Here is a 23,035-nt window from a genome sequence, read left to right on the forward strand (position 1 = left end):
CCTGAAATAAATAGGTAAATATTCTAAGGCAAAATAATTTCAACAGAGTTACAATTTTCTGTCATTTAGGTTTGAAGTGAAGTGTTTCAACAGTTTTAAATCTTTTGCAAAGTAGTAAGTGAAAAAAATAAATCTCCTAGGCCAAAAGAGTTTCTAGCACATCATGGCAGCATCTTCTGTTGAAATAACATTTAATTGGATATTCCTAAAAAAGCTCTACAGGCAGCTGAAAAGTTATAATTACAAATTGCTTTTAATTTTATATTATGATTTTCTGACAGGAAGACTGATTTTTTTTTTTCCCAGCAAAAATTGAAGCTCAATGTAGTCTGGATAGGAACGTTAAATTGCAGTCAGTCCACATTCTGCTTACACTTGCTCAATTTAGTATCAACAAATACATGTCCATTTTAAAATATTCTTGACACCACACAAGTTCTGCCTCAGTCATATTAGGTTGTTTACTATAAACACTAATGTGGCAATGATGGCAAGCTGATGTATCTGTCACTGGCAATAAAAAGCTAAAGATATCTAGGCTAAAGATAATATGTATTCTCAAAGATGGATTTGCTCTAAGGCTGGGACCAAATGAAGCTTGGTTGGCCTAGATCAATTCTGATTCAGATAGTTCCCAGTGGACAGACCTCACAGGCAGACCTTGCAGAGCTGGAAGCGTACCATATGTGAGCCTGAATCCACATGCCTTTCTGGCCCTCCTCTAGGCTTTTACTAAGCATTACTGTTGTCCAATTTGTCCTAGTCACCTCTGTGCTAGGGCAGAAACTCTGGGTGCAGGAGCAGTAATTTCCCTTCACTGATACATTTGCAGTTGTTGCTCAACCCTGGAGATTTGTTTTTACCTACGCATGCTTCAGGTGTGCTCCTACACAGGAGAGTTAAAAGACGTTATTTTCATTTCATGAAACCGGTCCATTGTGGAATCAGACTGAAATTCCAGGTTAGTATAAACTCTGTGTACCTGAATGTAGGTCATCTGGCATATTTACAAATCAACAAGTTGTCAGATTAAACCGAGTTCTGTCAACAGTAACAAACTGTTCTCTAACAGGTTGGTCACTACTTTTTGAACACCAGTGCTTTTCTGACAGTAATCTTCATTCACCAATGAACTCTAGCAGTATGAATAATAATGACTTTTTTTCTAGGTTTCATGATCAAAATCTGAATATCTACAGTTGCATACAGAGGCACAAATCCTTTACAGCAATAAATATTAAAAGGCTTTGGGAGACGGGTAATGGTTGGCAACACACACATTCCATTCATGTCATGTGGTGACTCTGTGCGGCAGCTCTACATCTTACACTGTAGTGTAAGCCAGTACTGTGCTCAGCTAGGTTTAGTTTAATAATTTTAATCAACTTTTATTCTTCACATAAGGAACATGATGGCAAGGCAGGCAGGGCACAACCTCACTGACAAGCAATACAGTCCCACAGTAGCTAAATAAGAAGGTCTGAGGAGGTCCAATGCTGGTAACCAGGGTCTGCCATGGCCCAGTGATGACCAGACAGCCTGCAGTAACAAGGTAGGTCTGGGATGAAGCTGGGAAGTCCAAGTCAGCAAGGCAAGGCCAGATTGGCAGGAGCCTGCTGGTACACTGGCATATGGCAGGGAACTACATAACTTCTTGCACAAGCAGGACTCCCGATAAAATATCTCAGCATGGAGATTTCTTTTTCCACAAAACCAGCACATTGCTGAATCCCATTCAGCTTGAACTCTCTGGATCCATTTCTGCAGATTACTGCCCAGTTGTTCCAAATTTATATTTGTTTATCACTGCCGAAGAGGATGTGTCTTTGCTCAGCTAAATCTTTCTTTTCCAGACCATTACTAGAGGTTTTTGCCCGTCTCTCTCCCAGATAGGTGTCATCTGCAAATTCAGTCACAATATTCCAATTCCATCATCCAGGTCATTGATGAAGAACACTGATGAAGAGCGTTAGTGGACCCAAAACGCTTCCAGTGAAATTCTTTTCCACACTGAATAACTATCATCTTTTACTATATTTTCCCAGTGAGTTATGTGTCATTTAGGGGTAGTTTCACTGACACAGTGTTCCCTTGGTTTCTTTATAAGAATGCTGATTCACTCAAGGTATATATCACCTACTTCTTCCTTATCCAGAAGGTTTATTACCACCTGAGAACAGAAACTGCAATGGTTTCACACATTTTGCTTTTGAGAAATCCAAGTTGTCTAGTGACCGATTGTCATCTTTTTGTTGGTTTCAGATGCTTATAAATAGTTCATCATTACATTTTCTCTAATATTTTTTCAAGAATTCAGGTTAGAACTGAGAGTTCTATACTTCTCTCTGCTTTTTTCTGCCTTTCTGTTATTTGACCTATCCACAAGCCAACAACTCTGAAATTGCTCTGAATCGTTCCTAAAAACCACAGCTGAAGTTGTGGCCAAACAGACTTTAAATTATGCATTTTCATCTAAGCATTTTCTAGATTATTCTCTCTTTTTTATGGTCAAAGATCCTACTTTAGACAGTACAATATAGTTGACATTTTTTGTTCAAGATCAAGCAAAAAGGATGTTGAAAACTTCTTGGCATTGTACGTCAACAACTTTCTCTCTTTGTTAGGAAAGAAGTTGACATTTTCCTTTCTCTCTTCAAAAGAATTACCCAAATAATAGCTATACATTTCCTCCCATCCTTTTTTTTTTAAGGGTACTTAATCTTTTCTTGAATATAAAGCAAAACAGCAGAACAGAAGTTAATTATACTGAAAGTTCTTTTAAAAGGAGTGACTTCGCAAACTCTGCTGCTAGTGATCTTCAGATTTCTCTGTAAGATCTCTGACCTTTCTGTCACTTTCTTTCTCTTCATTCTCCCCCTGTCTAGAATTTCTTTCTGCCAGTGAGGGCTAATGAGTGCATCACTTCTCCTTTAGCAGCCTGACTTGAATGACCATTTTTACTGCTTTGGACAAGCTGGACCTTAAGCCATACAATTTAATGAGAAGATGTAAGAGAACTATTGCTCTACAGTGTTTTTCTTTCAAAAAAATCCTCAAACCTAGGAAAAGGGCCACAAAGGCCAAATACATCTTCCAATACTGTAGGAACATATTTGTCAGTTCCACTAAAAGATGGATTAGACCTAGAGAAGAAGGATTAAGTAGGAACAGAGGCATACTCTATACATCTTACAGAAATACACCAGAAGACTTATAGCTATTTCAACAGAAGTTTGATTACTGTACCACAGCAGGCAACTTCAGATTCTCTATTATTTACACTGAGAAGCCACAGAATAAGTTTTTATTCTGGCTGTGCTTGCTGCCTTGGAATGTGTCAGACTGTCTTATCATTTCATGGTATGATGCATTAGAACAGGATCTAATGCTATTTTACAACTGCAGAATAATACAGCCACAAAAGTAGAAAGGAAAAAGAAAAATCTTATGAAATAATAGCAGTCATCCATTTTCATTTTACCAGAAGGACTGCAAATTGGTCAGTGTTTGTGGCTTCCTTTGGGGGGACGTCAAGACATACTGAGAAGGTGATGTGTATTGCAGTACATACCTTGTTTCTTATTACCTCTTCCTATATATCTCTTATTGTAATTTATATGCTAAAACTATGACATTTATAAATTCCCTTATGCATAATGAAAAAAAGAGAGTAAGAAATTGCATAGTAGAAATAGTTTGATTTTTCCATATCATTTTTAGTTGCATAATCTCCCGGATCAGACTAATAGGATATCACTTAATGAAACATAACTACAGGACCTGAAAAATGGCAAAACTTCTGCAGGTAATTAAAGCTAAGTCCCAGAGACATAAACCTCTCCTCCCTCTATAAAGGAGTGACTGTACATGCTACTTTGATATTTTTTAAAACAAATTATGTGTAACAAGACCAAAATAAATATTTGAGGTATTTGTTTCCAAAGCAGGCAAAACCAGTTACAATCAAAGAAAATACAATGCTGCTAGTAGGTCAGTATGTAATAGCTGGCTTCAGCTTCCAGGCCAGTGGCATTTTTTAAACATGAAAAATAATAATAGTTGACAGGAATAGATTAATAATCTAAAAGTAAAAAAAAAAGTCTTACTACTCAAATGTTGCTAGAAAATAAATAAAATGTTGTTAGAAAATAAAGAAATAACATGCCTTGATTCTCACCTGATTTAGAGCACTAATAGCAAGCTTAACTCAAATTAAAATGATGGTGCTCCACCTGTGAGAAAGCAGAAGGGAGCCATATTTCTTCTTAAAAAAAGAGGAAAATGAGGAAAGAAAAGATTCTTAAAGATTTTTCTTCAGAATGCCTGTTTTCTAAAAGTGTATTTCTTAGAGGAGTTTCTGGTTGATTTTTTTCCCTCTCATTGATAGCTTACAGGTAGATTACACAGGAATATTTCTGCTTGTCTAGAATTAAAATAAAAACCAATCACCTCTTTCTCCTTGTGTCCTTTTTTCAATGCTGATACATGCAACAGTCATGCTTTAATAGATTATATAGGGGACGGCTGATGTTTTGAGGATTTTCTTCTGCTTTAATAGTGTTCTTTGATGCTTCCTTTTAATTTAATTGATTTCTAATTGCTGCTATTACTTACTTTTAGTGATGTATATTTTATATCCAACACCCATTCATTATTGACAGCCTTACCTAAATGTGTATCACCGTCAAATACTCTCTATTGTGTCTATCGTGCTAACCTATTTTTTTTTTCTGAAAAAGAATAGGAGGCTTTTCTAGTGGAAAGAATTAAGATTTAATGAGGAGAAATAGCTCTTTCATTCCCTCAACAGAGTACAAAAAATTGATTCATAACAGCAGCTCCTTAAATCCAGTAATGGAGACTGATGGAGAAAATCTACATATTTTTTTGTGTCCTCAAAGCTTATATTTATTTGGCAGGTCTATATAATTTCCCAACATTGAATATTTTTTAGAAATAAATACATGTGAATTTTAATAAAAACCAAATATATGTGATGAACTATGTTTTTATATAAAAGCAATATTAACAATATAAACAGTAGTAATAATTAACATATATTTTCTAACTTCTGATAATTACACATAATTTAACTGAGCTTAACATCTCTGAAAAAAAGATCAGTGAAATATGAAGCTGCCAGTAAAATCAGCAGACGCAGTGGGCAGTGTTGCTATCCTCCATCAGTCACATCTCGGCGGCATTGCCTGCCTTTCAGAATTCATGTGACACAAATAAGGAGGTAAAAGGATGAGCTGCCCCCAATGGTGTGATCTCACACCAGATTAAATAAAAAGCTCTCCAGTTCAAAGGTTTTTTAAAGTAAAATTCAGGAACACAAATAAGCAAATACAAATAAAAATACATTAGCCTGCTATGCATGTCATTCATGGTATTAAGGTTGGCAGATAATATACAACCAAAATTTTGGGTTGAACCATTTCTTAGAATTTGCTGTTAAGCAACCTGTTGGACAGAGAGAAAGCACGTAGGCACCGCATTTCATCCATCATTTATGTTTTAGTTTATGATTTGTAATTTTCAAAGATAATATGATTATAAAATCCAAATATGATCCTTCATTTCTTAACAGACAGGAACACGATCTGATACCAGAAAGCTGGAAAAAAACCCAAAACTGTTTCTAGTAACAGATAAGTAGAGGACAAAAGAAAAAGATCACAGAATCCCAGGTTGGAAGGGACCTCAGGGATCATCTTGTCAAACCTTTCTGGGAAGAGCACAGTCTAGACAAGAGGCCCAGCACCCTGTCCAGACGACTCTTGAAGGTGTCCAACGTGGCCGAGTCAACCACTTCCCTGGGGAGATTATTCCAATGGTTGACTGTCCTCACTGTGAAAAATTTCCCTCTGGTGTCCAGTCGGAATCTCCCAAAGACCAACTTGTGTCCATTCCCTCTTGTCCTCTCCATGTGACTCCTTGTAAAAAGGGAGTCTCCATCTTCTTTGTAGCTACCCCTTAAGTACTGGGACATGGTGATGATAGGTGATTAAAAGCTATAAAGCAATAGCTATAGACTGAAGGTCTGGCCAGGCAATTCCATAAGCTGACAATATCAAGAATTTTATACAATATTTTTACTCCTTAATAATGCAAATAGAGCCATAGAAAATGAAAATTGAACAAATGTTAATTATTTTTCCATCTATTGCAGGATCCAAAGTGGAAGATTATTTTGACAGTGGATTGTTGAAGAAGGGAGTTTTTTTAGAGAAGGGTAGGAAAGTGTAAAGACAGAATAAAAACATAGATGAAGAATTAAATGAGTGTATGGAAATGTCAAAGGAAAAGAATAAATGTTGTCCAGAATAAGGAATATTAATATTTCTAAAAAATTGGCAGTAGAACAAAGCCTGTTCTAGTTTTGTCCATATAAATACACTACAGATTTTTTTTTTCTTTTAGACCAGAGATTGCCATAAAAGATAGCAGATCATAATTACAAACCCTTTAGATCTTTGTTTAGAAATTTGAATATATTTAGACATGTATTGGACAAACCACTTATAAGTTATCTACTTTCCAGAAATAGAAGTTTTGGACTAAATAATTGTTAAACATATAAATCAAATGTCTAAAATTTGTTCAGTAGACACAACACACTGACTTAGGAAAAAGACCATAGTTTGATTACCACTTAAACTGCTTTACAGGTAATACTGACCAATACAGGTAATACAGCATACTGACCAAAAATTTAGGTGTCTAAAGCTGTTTCCTGGAAAAGGATGTCTGAAAAGAAGTGTTATTTGCATTTCCAGTATCAGAAACAGAAGAAGACAGAGAGGAGCCAGAGATTGCATCAACGTGAAGGACTGAGCAGAGCAACTGGTAGAGTAAAACTCAAGCTTCAGAAGTTTGTAAAATAAAGAAATCTAACAGAAAAAAATGCTGGAAAACTATGTGTGTGAGTGCTGGTGTGTGTGTTTATATGCCCCCATACCTCACCCCATGCACAGATATACTTTTTTTTTTTTTTTGGTAAGGTGAAAGTATGAGTGTTCCTGCTTACTAACAAATGCTTTGTTTCTCAACAAAATGGAATCTCTAAGTGGGATGCATACATTACTGGCTTAATTTTCCTTTAAGGAGCTGTCTTGCGTAGCTGTTTTGTGAAGTAGTGTCCAAGATGGGCTTGGGGAGGTGTATTGAAATGGAATATAAAAATACTCATAAATCATCTAATCATGTCTGCCACCTTCTGGCCACCCATGTTTGACAACAAGAAGGGAAATGAGGAATTAATCGTTATTAGAATCAGAGAGTCATAGAATCATAGACCAGTTTGTGTTGGAAGGAACCTTTAAAGGTCATCTAGTCCAACACCCCTGCAATGAGCAGGGACATCTTCAACTAGATTAGCCCCGTCGAGCCTGACCTTGAATGTTTCCAGGGATGGGGCTTCTACCACCTCTCTGGGCAACTTGTGCCTGTGCTTCATCGTAACCCTCAATGTAAAAAGTATCTTCCATATATCTAATCTAAATCTATCCTCTTTTAGTTTAAAACCATTACCTTTTGCATATCGCAATAGGCCTTACTAAAAAGTCTCTCCCCATCTTTCTTTTAAGCCCTCCTCAAGTACTGAAAGGCTGCAATAAGGTCTCCCTGGAGCCTCCTCTACTCCAGGATGAACAACGCCAACTCTCTCAGCCTGTCCTCATAAGGGAGGTGCTCTAGCCCTTGGATCCTCTTCATGGCCCTCCTCTGGACCCACTCCAACAGTTCCATGTCTTTTCTGTGCTGGGGACCCCAGAGCTGGATGCAGCACTCCAGGTGGGGTCTCACCAAAGTGGAGAAGAAGGGCAGAATCACCTCCCTCGACCTGCTGGCCATGCTTCTTTTGATGCAGCCCAGGACATGATTGGCTTTCTGGGCTGCAAGTGTACATTGTCCAGTACAATACAAAAAATAGAGTACACCTAAGTCTTTCTCTGCAATCTTAGAAAAGTGCTGGTATCATCATGGGAGTAGTAAAATATGATTTTTTTAAAAATACAAAACAGTAGTTATCTATACTACTATAGATTTTGTATGGCATGTAATACTCTCCAGACAGTTCTTCACAGGGAAGGTGCTAATAAACAGTTTGAGTGCTCTTTTCTGGGACATCCTTCAGTGTCTTACCTTACTCCTTCTCTTTGTCACCAATGACAGTACCCAAAATAAGGCCATGTATCCTTCCACATGTATTCAGTTTTTTAATGCAAGTGATCTTTCATGCTAACCCTTCCATTTAGCATTATTTAAGTTTTGTTCATGGTGGCCTTGTTCTAAACACGCATATGATGATGAAGGTGTCTATTTTCTACATAAGGGTGTAGTTCTAATGACGTCTGTGCTTGCAGTTGGCTAAAGGATCATACGTACTGAAGAATGGGGTGTGAGAGATCCCATTTTTAGGGTACATGCTGGAAAAAAAACTGTGCGGTAGAAATCTGGAGCTGCTACACCTCAGATTCTTCTTGTCCACAGAGATTATATGAATACAAACAAAACTTGAGATTTCTCACATGCAAAAGGGAATTAAGTGACCTTCTGGATCTGATTAATTTGTTTACCTGAGTAATAAAACTTAGGGGTTTTGGTTTTTTTTTTTTGTTTGGGGTGGTCTTATTAATTTCTTATTATTTGTGAATGGGCTCATTTTATCAGCAAAAGTCACTTAGTATGGTAACATATTCCATTAATGTATCAACATATTCATCAATGACCTGGATGAAGGGACAGAGTGCGCCCTCAGCAAGTTTGCTGATGATACAAAACTGGGAGGAGTGGCTGATACACCAGAAGGCTGTGCTGCCATTCAGTGAGACCTGAACAGGCTGGAGACCTGGACTGAGGGGAACCTCATGGAATTCAACAAGAGCAAGTGCAAGGTCCTGCACCTGGGGAGGAGCAACCCCATGCACCAGTACAGGTTGGGGGCTGAACGACTGGAAAGTAGCTCTGCTGAGAGGGACCTGGGAGTGCTGGTGGGCAGCAAGGTGACCTTGAGTCAGCAATATGCCCTTGTAGCCAAGAAGGCCAATGGTACCCTACGGTGCATTAAAAGGAGTCGGTCCAGCATGTTGAGGGAGGTTATCCTCCCCTTCTAGGCCACATCTGGAGTACTGCGTCTAGTTCTGGGCACCCCAGTACACAAAAAACAGGGAACTACTGGAGAGAGTTCAGTGGAGAGCGACGAAGGTGATCAGGGGACTGGAGCATCTCCCTAATGAGGAAAGGCTGAGAGACCTGGGTTTGTTCAGCCTGGAAAAGAGAAGACTGAGGGCAGATCTTATCAATACTTATAAATACCTGAAGGGCAGATGTCAAGAGGATGGGGCCAGACTCTTTCCAGTGGTGCCCAATGACAGGACAAGGGGCAATGGGTGCAAGTTGGAACACAGGAAGTTCCACCTCAATATGAGGAAAATCTTCTTTGTTTGGAGGGTGACAGAGCAGTAGAACAGGCTGCCCAGAGAGAGTGTGGAGTCTCCTTCTCTGCATTCAAAACCTGTCTGGATGCGTTCCTGCCCCCCCTGCTCTAGGTGTCCCTGCTCAAGCAGGGAGGGTGGACAAGATGATCTCCACAGGTCTCTTCCAACCCCTGCCATTCTGTGATTCTGTGATTAGACAATAAGAATTAAGATACTAAGAATAAGATATAGGAAGCAGCAAATGAAAAATTCATCAACAGTTGGGTAGTTAAATCCTTTATAGAAGAATATAACTTTGGAGAATTGTGAAATACAGCTATAATGGTTTAAAAGGTCTTTAAAATAAGTGTTTAATATTGAGAAAACAGATGATTCCATTTCATTCTGTTACCACTGTTGTAGTAGTTTTAAAAACAAATAGACTCAAGCTAGAGGCTGTCGTAGAGGTATTTCTTCACCTGGGGGATTTGTAATGGGTTACTATAGTATTTCTTGAGACATCACTGTTTTGTGTCTGCTTTTGTTAACAGTAACTCAATGTCTTATTATCCACTTTGAAATAAATAGTGTTGCTTCTGTTAGAAAAATGTCAAATTTTTAAGTCATCTCTTAGGATTGGAGGATTGAATTGACATTATGAATGAGCTGTTAATCAATATAAAGTTTTTTCCTATATTTTATCCTCATAAATGACAGCACATTTTTTGAAAAAAGAGAGGAAGCCAGCAATTTTTTCTTGTTCTATTGCAGGAAAGTTTCTCTTACCACTGGCATGAAGCACTATACTGATAAAGATAGGGACACAGGAAGAAATCTGGAATTATAAATGAGAAAGTAACTTAGTAAAGTTATTACACCTAATAAGTTTGGATCCTTTCACAAGACTGAGAAATGTGCTTTCTTAATCATAAGTTCATAGAATCTTAATCTTAATGTGCTTACCATGTGCTTTCTTAATCATAAGTTCATAGAATCATAGAATCATTAAGGTTGGAAAAGACCTCGAGAATCATCAAGTCCAACTATCAACCCAACACCACTATGCCTCCTAAACCATGCCCTGAAGTGCCACGTCTACACTTTTAAATACCTCCAGGGATGGCAACTCTACCACCTTCTGGGCAGCCTATTTCAAAGCCTGACCACTCTTTCAGTAAAGACATGTTTCCTAATATCCAATCTAAACCTCCCCTGATGCAGCTTGAAGCCATTTCCTCTCGTTCTATCGCTAGTGACCTGGGAGAAGAGACCAACACCCGCCTTGCTACAACCTCCTCTCAGGTAGTTGTAGAGAGCGAAAAGGTCTCCCCTCAGCCTCCCCTTCTCCAGACTAAAACAGCCCCAGTTCCCTCAACATCTCCTCATAAGACTTGCTCTCCAGACCCTTCACCAGCTTCATTGCCCTTCTCTGGACATGCTCCAGCACCTCAAAGTCCTTCTTGTAGTGAGGTTCCCAAAACTGAATACAATATTCAAGGTGCAGCCTCACCAGTGCCGAGTACATGGTCATGATCACCTCCCTGCTCCTGCTGGCCACACTATTCCTGATACAAGCCAGGATGCTGTTGGTCTTCTTGGCTACCTGAGCACACTGCTGGCTCATGTTCAGCTGGCTGTCAACCAATACCCCCAGGTCCTTTTCCTCCAGGCAGCTCTCCAGCCACTCTTCCCCAAACCTGTAGCGTTGCATGGGGTTGTTGTGACCCAAGTGCAGGACTCGGCACTTGACCTTGTTAAATCTCATACAATTGGCTTCAGCCCATTGATCCAGCCTGTCCAGGTCCCTCTGTAGAGCCTTCCTACCCTCGAACAGATCGACACTCCTGCCCAACTTCTGAAAGCAGGTGTGAAGAGAGTCTGTACATATGCACATACATAAATGAATATAGAGTGGTATGCATACTGGTATAGTATATCTGTTTCAAATGACAGATCTTACAAAATTAAATACAATTACAAGAAAAATCAGCTGGGATAATTTAAACTGAAAAATATAAGTGATGAGAAGGAATCTTTCATGAAATTTTAGTTAGTTAAAGCTAGGTGCTAGGTGCTTAAAAACATCAAACCTACAACTAAAGCATATGTCTAGATAAAATACTGTCAAAAATGAAATAGAGAACAATCATAAAACTGGATAAGTTCATAAAAATTAATATCAGGAAGAAACTGGAAGTTACAGAATAATAATAAAAGAGCCTAACAAGTAAAAGTAGAAAACTGTGACAAAAAAAATAGAGACATAAAGAAGTTTTAATGTATAAAAGCAACCAGAGTGGAGTGGGCTGACTCCAGCTGACCGGTAAGCCCTCATCCAGTCACTTGCTTACTCTCCCCCAATGGGATGGGGGAGAGAATTGGAAGGGCAAAAGTGAGAAAACTGTTGGGTCATGACAAAGACAGTTTAGTAAATGACCAAAAAACCCCAAGTGGTGCAAAGGCAGTAACTCTCCACTTCCTACCAGCAGAGTGATGCCCAGCCAGTCTCTGAGCAAAAGCTACTTTAGAAAAAGTCTCCCCCCAGGTTTTATTGCTGAGCACAATGCCATATGGCATGGGATGTCCCTTTGGTCAGCTGGGGTCAGCTGTCCCAGCTGTGTCCCCTCCCAGCCTCTTGCCCAACCCTAGCCTGCTTGCTAGCGGGGCCGAGTGAGAAACAGAACAGGCCTTGATGCTGTGACGCTGTGTAAGCACTGCAATAGCAAAAATACCCGTGTTGGGAACACTGCTTTGGTCGCAAATCGAAAACACAGCAACATATGGGCTGCTACGAAGAAAATCAACTCCATCCAAATCAGACCCAGTACGCAGAGCCAATCAATTATTTGTTTGGAAGGAATACCCATTAATGACTTAAAATTCAATAGTCTTTATTTCTGAGTCCTTCTGTTCTGATGATGAGCAGGTCAGGGACTCTTTTTAATTAAATCTCTCTCAATTCCAAATAATGAATAATAGTTGTTTTGGTTTGATTTTTTTTTCTTAATAAAACAGTGACAGAGAAAAAGGAATAAGATACTGAAGGTATAGGTAGACAACTTTTTTCACATTTTCGGGATCCGAGCCTGCTGGATGGTATGGGTAATGTTCTGTGCAGAAAGGACAGGTTATACATTTGCATTCTAGATCCTGTCCTAGGTCCCCAAATGGGGCACTTTTTGCTTAGCCTTGTTATTGTCTTCCCTCTGTCATTCCCTTGGGTTCAGGCTAGTACTGATCAGCATTCTTCTGTTGTATTACCATACTTAATTTTGTCTGACATTTTTGCTGATACATACATAAAATTCTAGTAACCACCCTGCTATAGTAATGCATGAGTTTCATGAGGACATAATGATTTATTCACTGTGTTATTTCATACATCTTAGAAAGCTACACTAAATGGCACTCTTTCCTATAGCAGGCTTAAATAGTGTGAGGTAAACGTTACTGGGGAGGAGAACGGAAGGACAGGTTAACCATTACACTGCAGAGTGCAAAAGCAAAGAACGACCTAGGAAGATTACATCACTCATTGCTTCCAGGTACTGCTTTTGCAAGATTCAGGTATGTGGCAGGTCCTGGGGAGCCAACTGCATAACTTTTGCTTCTCCAACAGCTCTGACTATCAGTGACCTCAGCCTGCTTCCTGGATGGAGAGTCAACAGTGGTATCTCATGGATGTGACTGACCACAGAAATTTCAGTATAAAGACTTTGCAAAAGAGCTAACATCATGTGAATATATTAACCTCTATTTCCCTAAAATATTGAGTCCTCTAACAGCTGCCTTCAAGCAGTTCTGTACTCTTTTGCTATATGAATACTCAAAGCATTTTCTGTAAGTGGTAGACTGCTGAATAGCATTTCTACAGCTGATTAGATGGACTTGTCTAGAAAGAATGCTATCCCACTATAAGTTAGGATGTTACAGGTATAAGAAAAATATATGACTTACAAATTGTATAAATGAATTTTAACTTGGAGCAAGAAATTGATAACAGGAATTTTAAACTACCCATCGGTAATCTTTTTGGTAAGCTGAGCAACAGTTTCATGTAAAAATGCTAGACTTTCTTAAGAGGCAACTTTGAAATCAAAGCAAAAAAAAATCCTTACAAATTCTATGTTAAGAGTGATTGTGCAGTAGCAGTGTGAAGGACTGCTGCACTCCTAAACGTTTCCCATCTGTAATCTTGATGATTCACTTTATTTTTTGAGTCACAGCATGGAACACTTTTACACTTTTCCTAGGGCCTCTTCCTGGAGTGAAAACTTTCATGTATAAGCTTCTACTTCATAATATGGGTTCCCAGAAAGGTTTGAAAGAAAGTACAGTCTTATTTCATAGTACAGTAAACTTTAATAACAGCAAACCTCCCAAAAAGGAAGGATTTGATTTACAATTTTTCTGTGTGTGAGTTTACTCTTAATCAGAAGTACTGCTCCTTTGATTCAGTGTATTAAGTTGAACAACAATTGATTCTAGGTTGAATCCATCAATCCAAGCATCTCAACTGACAGGATTTTCTGCTTCAAAATCTGTCTGCTTTAGCAATCATGCTAATCATCCACTAATCCCACTGAAAAGAAGAAATATTTATGTATTCAGTTAGGTGTAGCAGGGAAAATACATCACTGAGGCATGAACAGGGATGGGGAAGAAGCTGTGTAGTAGATATAAGGTTTTGTAAAACACAGAAGCATGTCCTGTAAGAATCTAAGCAACACCCTGTGTTGTCAGTGCAATGGTGCATCTAGGCTAGAACTGTCTGAGAAAGGGAAAAGAGAGGCCATTTAGGGAGAGCGTATTAGATTAGCCACTTCCAATAGTCTGTTCCCTTTAAAACCTCCAAGCATTTAGGTGTATTAAAGAAGTCAGAGGATCCTTTAGTATCCACTTACAGCCTTTTTGGTTGTGAATTTGTCTAATCCCTTACCAAACCTTCTAAATAAATTCTCTAACTACATCAGATTCTGTGGTAACAAGTTAAGAAATGTAATGGCATCTGTTAAAAGTTCTTTTATGTGTTTTAGTCCAAAATTCCACTAGGTTCAAGTGCCTTCTTGCTTCTTGTGAACATGCTTCGGTGAACAACAGTTCTGCTTCCAGCTTAGCCCCTGCTTTCATGATTTTGTTTCTAAGCTTTCTCTCTTTCCCTCATTCTTTTCTTCTACAAACTTAATGGGTCCTTGCTTTTTCGTAAGGCAGTTGCTCTAGTCCGTTGATGACTTTGTTGCCTTTCTGAATACATTCTACTAATCCAACATCTTCTAGATTAATAGTTCTTTAAATATCAGATTACCTGGGGAGAAATGATACACTTTAAAGAGAGACTTCTCATTTCTTCCTCAAACTGGTCTTCTCTACTTTACCATTTCAAGGCAAGATATCCAGATGACAGACTACTGTTAAAATAAACTTTTTGCTACACCATTATAGTACTTGCTTTTAATTTTGTTTTTTCCTTGTTAAAATTCAGCGTAGATATGAAGCCATTTCCTAGTGGAAAGCTAAATTAACACAAGGGAAAAAATTATGTTTGAGAAGTTTTAAAATATTCTTACAAATTCTGGCTTTGGAAAAGCATTGCATATAAACAAACACTTTTATTTTTTTCAGCTACAAAATTGATTGATAAAAGGTGACACCCTAATAAAGATTATGGAAAACTTTTAGATATGGCCAAAAACTTACCGTCTCAAAGACTGTGCGTATAGGCACAGGTAGTCAAATTCAAATTAAATGTAAAGTATTAAATTTGTGAAGTACACATAAAATTGGGCAAAGATTCCTTATTTAGTACTAGAATCACAGGATAATTTCTGTTGGAAATAACTTCTTGAGGCCATCTAGTCTAATCCTACTGAGAGCAAGACTAGCTACATCAGCTAGTCTTGGAACTGTCCTGTCAAGATTTGAATATGTCTCCAGGGATGAGGATTCCACAGGCCTTACAGACAACTTGTTCCAATAGTTAACGACCTTCATAGTGTTTTTTTATCTCTCTAATATCTAATCAGAATTCTCCTGCATTCCAACTTTTGTCCATTGCATCTTCACTTCTGAGAAGAGACTTGCTCTGTCTTCCCTGTATTCTCATGGGAGGATAGTTGTAGGTAGTTGTAAACCCCAATAAGATCTTCTCTTAGCCTTTTTTTTCAGGCTGAACAGGTCCCATTACCTCAACCTCTCCTTGTACATCAGGTTCTCCAGGTCCCTTGCTGTCTTCATGGCCCTCTGCTGGACTTGCCCCAGTATGGCAACGTGCTTCTTCAGTGGAGAATGCAAAACTTAGGCACAGCCCTTCAGATGCAGCTTCACAAGTTATGAGTAGAAAAATAATCATCTCCAGACTTGCTACGTACATTCTAGCCTAATGCAGCCCAGGATGCTTCTTTGCTACAAAGACACATGGCTGGCTCATGTTCTAATTGTTGAACACCAGGACCCCCAGGTCATTTTTTGCAAATCTGCTTTCCAGCCAATTGGCCACCAGGCTCTACTGGTACATAGGATTATTCTTCCAAAGCCGTTCTACTTGCATTTCTGTTTGTTGAACTCTGTGAGATTCCTGTTGACCTGTTTCTCCAGCCTGTCAAAGTCCCTCTGCATAGAAGTCCTAGCCTTCAGCATATCAACCATTCACCCTGGTTTTATACCACCTGTGAATTTCCCGAGAATGTAACCTGTTGTCCAGGTCACTAATAAAAACACTAGTCAGATTTAATTCCAGTATCACATAATCATGAATGCCGCTAGTTACCAATTGTCAACTAGGCTTTGTGCCACTTACCACAAATCCTTTAACCATGGTGGTCCAGCCAATTTTGAGTCTATCTTACTGTCCACTTTTCCAGTCTGTATCCCTCATTTTGTCAACAGCATTACTCAGGGATGTCATGTCAAAAGCCTTGCTAAAGTCAATTGCATCCACTGCTCTCAATTTCTCCACAGAGCTGACTATTTCATGATAGAAGGCTACCAGATTGGTTAGGCATGATTCACCCTCCGTAAATGCCTGGTGACTGTTTCCAGTCACATTTCTGTTCTTCATGTTCTTGAACACAGCTTCCAGAAGCATTTGTTCTATAACTTCCCTCCTGTTCCCCTCAATCCCTTCCCCTCAATCAGGGATTGAGGTTAGGCTGACTTGCCTGTAGTTATCTGAATCCTCCTTTTTAGGATGGGGTTGCTTTTGCCGTTCTCCAGTCATCAGAAACCTCCCCATGTCTGTATGACTACTCAAAGATAATGGACAGCAGTCTTAAAATGATGCCAGCCAGCTCCCTCAGCACCTGTGGATGCATGTCATCAGGTCCCACATACTTATGTATGCCTAATTTGTTTAAGTCCTTCCTAATTATTTTCCTCTGCCATGCATAATGCTTCACTCCCACAGATTCCGCCTCTAGGCAGACCAATCTGAGACACCTGAAGATGAACTTATCAGTAAACAGAAGCAGCGAAGCCATTAATAAACTCTCTCTTTTCCATACCCTTTTGTCACTACATGCACATCATTCATCATGCTTTCTTCATCCTTCTGCCATATCTGCTCAGCTTCCTGCAAATTGGAACGGACCATTACTACGTTTGAGAAGGTTGTCCTGGGCTCCTTTGCATTCCAACGGTGGGGATCCAGTCAGGCAGATTCCTCAAACAAAATGAGCTCACCTTAAATTCAGGGCTGTGATTCTGCTGCTTTTGTCTCTCACAAGATTTTCAACTCAGTCACTGGGGCCAAGGCTGCTTTACATCCCTCACCAGTTTTTCCTTGTTTGTGAAGAACAAGTCCAGCAGAACATCTCCCCTATCATCATGCTGATCGCCTGTATCAAATTTTTTTCCTCAACACTGCAGGTGTCTCCTGGGTTGCTTGTGCCCAGCCCTATTAAACCACTGGCAAATACTGTGGTCACTGAAGTTACACATCAGTATGAGGGCCTGTGATGGTGAGACTTCTTAAGATGTTTAAAGAAGGCTTCATTCACTTCCTCTTCTTGATCAAGTGGTCTATGGCAGATGCCCACCACACCACCTGTGTGGGTTTGCCCACTAATCCTTACCCATAAGCTCTTGACTGGCCCATCATTCATTCCAAAGCAAAGCTCAATATATCTGAGGCTCTTCTTTGCATAGGGTGAAACCCCTCCTTCTCACCGTCTCAGTTTGTCTTTCCTAAAGACCCAGTATCCTTCCACTGCAGCAGTCTGTTTGTGTTGGCTATCCCTCCACATCTCTCTAAACTCCATGAGATCACTGCTGTGCAACTGCACACACACTTTTAATTCTTCATGTTTGTATCACATCCTGCATGCATTTCTGCATATGTACTGAAGAGGGACCCTCCTCAGTCATGCTACTTTCGCAAGTGTGAGACCCTCCCCCACTATTCTGTCCCCTGGACACTTTCTCATTGTCTTCACTTCTCTTCTGGTTAAGGTAATCCTCCTGTGGTCTATCTAATTTAAAGTCCTCTCATTACAGTAGGAAGCCTGTTGCCAGAAATGCTCTTATTCCACTTTATCAACTGGGCCACACCTCTCACCAGTAGTTCTTCAGAAAGGGTACTAAAAGCTAGAGACCTGCCTGCAATACCAGCCAGGCAGCCAAGCATTCACCTGCATGACATGCCCAAACCTACCTAAGCCTTTTACTTTCACTGGAAAGACTGAAGAAAACACCACATGATGCCCCAGGCCCTTCTTCACTTTTCCTAGTGATCTGTAGTCACTCTTCTATTTGTTCCAGGTCTCCCTTGGTAGTACTGTTGGTTCCTATTTGGATGGGCAACCAGAGGTAGCAGTCTGAGGGCAAGATGAACATCAGCAGTCTCTCCAAAGGATCTGAGATCCAAGCCCCTAACAAGTAGGAAATCTTCCAAGAAATGAAGACAGGCAGATGGTTTCCTCCATCCCCTGCAGCAGGAAATCTCTTCTGATTATTACCCACCACTTGTGCTTGGTGCAGACAGTTGGTTCAGGTTCTACTGGCCTCAGTGCCTTTGACAGATTTGCTTTGTCCTCACCTGTTCTCCGGGCACTGTGCCTGTTCAGTAATTGCAGGTGTGCAGGCAAAGAAAGAACATTCCTTCTGTTGCAAGAGTAATAAGTTTCCACCATCCCCCATCTTCCTCCATCCACTACTCCTTTAAGCATAATCTCTAGCTGTCTATCCTTCGTTGCATCACGTGGCTCAGGCTTTTGCCTCTACAGGGCATGTGGAAAGACCTTATTGATCTCCCACATTCATTCTCTGTGATCGTGTGCAGTCTGCTCACCTCTTTCACAGGTGAGGCCACCATCACCCCCACCCCAGAAAGAAGTATTGTCTGCAGCTCAAAGCCTACATGGCAACATCATGCTTCAGGAGTACTGCTTACATCAAGGCTTCTGTTTTGCCTGGGGTATTTGTTCAGTTGATGCTGGAGGCTGCCCTGTAGCACACTACCACCATCACTGCGTAGATCTTGAGCACAGTTTCAAGGACCACCTTACAACAACTGCCAGACCTCCATTTTCTGCTGTCCAGGAACAGTGCTTTTACTTACCAGATTTATATCTGCTCCCTCAGCTTCAGCTCAACACTCCTTGATTAGCAGTCAGGTGAAAATGGTGTGTATAGGCACTCCCTGAAGAGGAAACAGCTAACAGAAGCAAATCTATTCCTCACCCAGCACAGCAGCCTGCCAGATGATGTTACTCAAAAAAAGAAGATCCCAGAAGATACTTCCTGCAGTTCATTAGAGAATCCTGGAAACTGCTGTAACAACTAGTAGGTCTATGTTAGCTGTTCTGTTTTCTGTGCTCATAGTCCTTATGATACATAATTATTATGTATCCTTTGTTTTCTGTTATTTATAAATGCCGTTGCTTTCTTCTTTCAAATCCAGCACAACCATGCATAATCTCATACCTTCCTAGACTAAATACTATCTAAATCATTAATTTTCATCCTGTATCTTCCAGATGTGTTAATACTTCACAAAGGCTGTATCTAACAGGTGTTCAAAACTATCAGTAGAAAGTATATATAGTCTGTATGTGTACTTCTTACAGCATTTTAATAATCATTTCATACATATGATCTCACTTTTTCAGTCCTGCAAAGCAGGCAGGTGTTTTCATACTCGTGTTTGTGATTGCACAAATCAAAATACTCTTTGACAAAATAAGGTATGGTATTTGGTTTATCTAGCATGGAAAGACTAATGAAATATAGTCACAGGCTTTGCAATTTAAAAAGTAAAACTAGCCTATTACATCAACATATAAGAATCCAGTCTTAACAAATTAGCCATAGTAATTAATAACAATAATAACAATAATAACAATAACAACAATAACAACAACAACAACAACAACAACAATAAGAATAATAATAATAAAAGACAAAACTTCTGCATCCTGAAAGTCTGTTGAGAGACTTTTGGGTCTTAAAAGAGGCTGTATGTATATGTGTGTGCATGTATAATACACAGATGCATACACTTCTATATATACTAATACCCATATGTATTTATGTATATATTCAAGATATTTTTAAGCACATACACCATGATTTAGTGGCAGTGCTGCCTGTTAGCGTTATTTCTATGTTTCACACTTCAATAACTTTCAAACTATTTACACATAAGACTTCAAATAGCTTGTACACATTTTTAAATCTCTTACATAAAAACTTATATATTTCTTAGAGGGACATAATAATTTTAACTGCTTCTTTTCCTATCTGTTATAAACAAATATTTCTGTCCAAATATAAGTTTGATCCTTTTACCATGATATTGCTAACTTGATGTGATGGAACAAGGTTTAATGCAACGTGACCTTACATATTTAAGTGTAATTAAGTGTATATAGTAAATGTACCTGTAAAAAGGTAACTAAGTGACCTAAGAATATGAAAACTGCAACTCAAAAAGTACTACCATTTCATGTTTTATTTGCTACTTTCCAATCAGAGGATGGCTAGTTGTCCCACAATAAAGATAGCAGGAAAAAAAATCAACAATTAGTTATACTATCCAAGTATCATATATTTAAATTAGCTGGTTATATGAAAAGATATTACATTCCAATATATAGAAGCTGGCCTGTAGCACCAATCTAACTCTGTAGAGAAAAAGCCACACTGAAGCATATAAGTTCATGTATTTATAAGACACTGTATATTTGATAAAAATTGTGTATGCCATATGAGACAGAAAAATTGGTCTGATATTATTGATGACTTCATTTATTAATAGATTCTTTCACCACTGCAAGCAACCTCTTTGACAAGTAGTGTATGAATTCTTCCATTTTTTTCTTTAATGTATAATAAAAAATTTGAAAAATAACTCTTGCTAGTAGAAAAGAAGGAAACAAACCCATGCTGCATTCGTGGAAGGAAGAAGATTAACTTTTGCAAATATTTAGATATTCAGAATTGCTCAGAGATTCTGGGGTGAATACCGCTGACAGCGTTGGTTGATTTCTAAGACTCTTCATTCATCAGCTTGCAAGGCAGGACTTCTGGTACCCAAGCTAAGTTTTGTAAATTAGTTTTGCTGACACCAGCCACACAACAGTTGTAGAGTATGCTTAAAGAATACTTGCTTAGTCCTTCTCTCTTTTTCAGGCAAAATAAATGACTACTTAGTTGTGTGGTTATGAAAAACTGTATTTATTTCTTGAAAACCACAGAACATTTCTCACCTAAATATCACCTGACTTCTTACCTGGCAAACAGCTACAGTAAAATTCACCAATCAAATCATGGCAATGTCCTCCATTTTTGCAGGGGTTGAAGGAACATTCACGAATATCCGTGGAACAGTTTTTGTCTGACAGGAAAGAAAATTAAACATTAAAACTATAAATCATGCTGGGTTTGGGAAAGCAGAAAAGCTACTTCACAGTACAAGTGACAACTGCATAATTTAATTTTTCCAAGTTGGAAACACTATTTTATTTCTGCTTGGCAGCTTTAAAACTAGAGATATTAATAGATCATTGTTGACAGTTAACAAATATTTTAAAAGAATAAGTATAAGCTATATTTGCAAATATATTCTTTGTGTATTCTAACATTACATCTCAGTACTGTAATTACTAGAATTGTATGCCACAATTTTAAAACTATTTTAGAGATTTAATAGCCTCATGAACAATAATAAGCAAAATATTTCTCAAGGTTGCTTCCATGTTTAGATGAATAAAGCCACCTCTCAGATCCCAACAGAAAACCACAAATTCACTCATCTGTTTCTTAATTTTTCTTCTTTTAAAGATATTTAATTGACCTTCAATTCAAATTAATTCAAATCTGAACAACAAAAATATAGGAGAAATACACAAGATATATAAAGGAGAATATTTAGAAGACAATGTAATAGGTGGCTTATGAAAACAATTAACTTGCTGGACATACCAAAGAAAATCCACAGTCCTTCATCTCTCTAATGTGTACTGCATTAATTTAGAGCAAGCTCTAGCCTGTTATGAATTATACTGGGATCTTTCTGATCCAAAACTGATTCAAAATCAAGAGACAACTATAGCGATTAAGAGGTCCTATGAATACCAGAAGCCACTCCAGTGACAGAGAAGGAAAACTGTACCTGTCACTGATGTGAGTGAGCAAAATGCTTGTTGTTATTCTATCCTGAAAGTGATGGAAAACAACATCTTGGAAAGGAATAATTCAAAAATACAAAGACTTTTTAATGTGCTCTTAGCATTTTTTTTCATGCAATAGTGGGAAAGGCAACATCAAACAGAGATTTTCTGGAATTTGTTGCGAAGTAAAAGGCAAGAGTAATCTCTGAATATGTAGTAAGGAATGTAAAGAACTTGGGTGAGACCCATCTACATCCATGGGAAGGGGTAGGAGATGGTGATGAACAACATAAACCCAAAGCAAATTAGAAAATTGCAAAGAATGCAGAAAAGTTCCGATGTGAAAACTGTTGGCAGGCTGAACTAAACTAAAATGGTAATTAAGAAAATTACTGCTTTCTTGAAGTACACCAGGACAAACTGTCTTTTTGTGGGGAAAAAGACCCTGGCTATTAGGAGACCAGCTTGGCACTTCCTGGTTTTTCAAAGGATGAAAATCCCTAACTAACAAAAAATAGGTAAGGTTACTAAGGATATCCTAAGAAGTACAGCATAAATACGTAGGCGTGAAATCAGACCTGCAAAGGCACTGAGTAAGATGTAGCTATCATGGGATGGTCAGGGTAACAAGAAATCATGCTGTAAGTACTTCAGCATTAAAGATGAAGGAAAGTTATGGTTTGCCATTCAATGGAGAAGGATGGCCACTGATAATGGTAATCATGCCAAATTGTTCAATATTTCTTTTGCTTCAATCATCAGTAGAAAGGTCAGTTGCAAGCAGATCGTTATCATAATTGATACCTATGATCAAAGGGCAAAACTTCAGTGCTGAATAGAGAAGGCAGACTGCAGAACTGTGAAATGAGTTAGATGTTCAGGTAGGCTGGTGTGATGAACTTCACCCTTGGGTACTTCAAGAGCTGGCTGATTAAAAACTCAGTAGTTTTTTTTGTGAACTTGTGGAAGATAGGTAAAGTACCTGAAGACTCAGTGAAGTCAGTCTTT

The 23,035-nt window shown here is 38.7% G+C and overlaps 1 protein-coding gene across 1 annotated transcript in view; it reads right to left on the minus strand.

Moving 5' to 3' along the window:
* EYS (eyes shut homolog) overlaps positions 1 to 23,035 on the minus strand; it is a 944,860-nt gene that overhangs the window by 655,527 nt on the left and 266,298 nt on the right. Inside the window, exon 14 of the mRNA XM_075087034.1 lies at positions 21,148 to 21,252. Coding sequence (XP_074943135.1) covers positions 21,148 to 21,252 — 105 coding nt within the window. The remainder of the gene's footprint in view (positions 1 to 21,147; positions 21,253 to 23,035) is intronic.

This window comes from Phalacrocorax aristotelis, chromosome 3, assembly GCF_949628215.1.
Source record: "Phalacrocorax aristotelis chromosome 3, bGulAri2.1, whole genome shotgun sequence".
Taxonomy (NCBI): domain Eukaryota; kingdom Metazoa; phylum Chordata; class Aves; order Suliformes; family Phalacrocoracidae; genus Phalacrocorax; species Phalacrocorax aristotelis.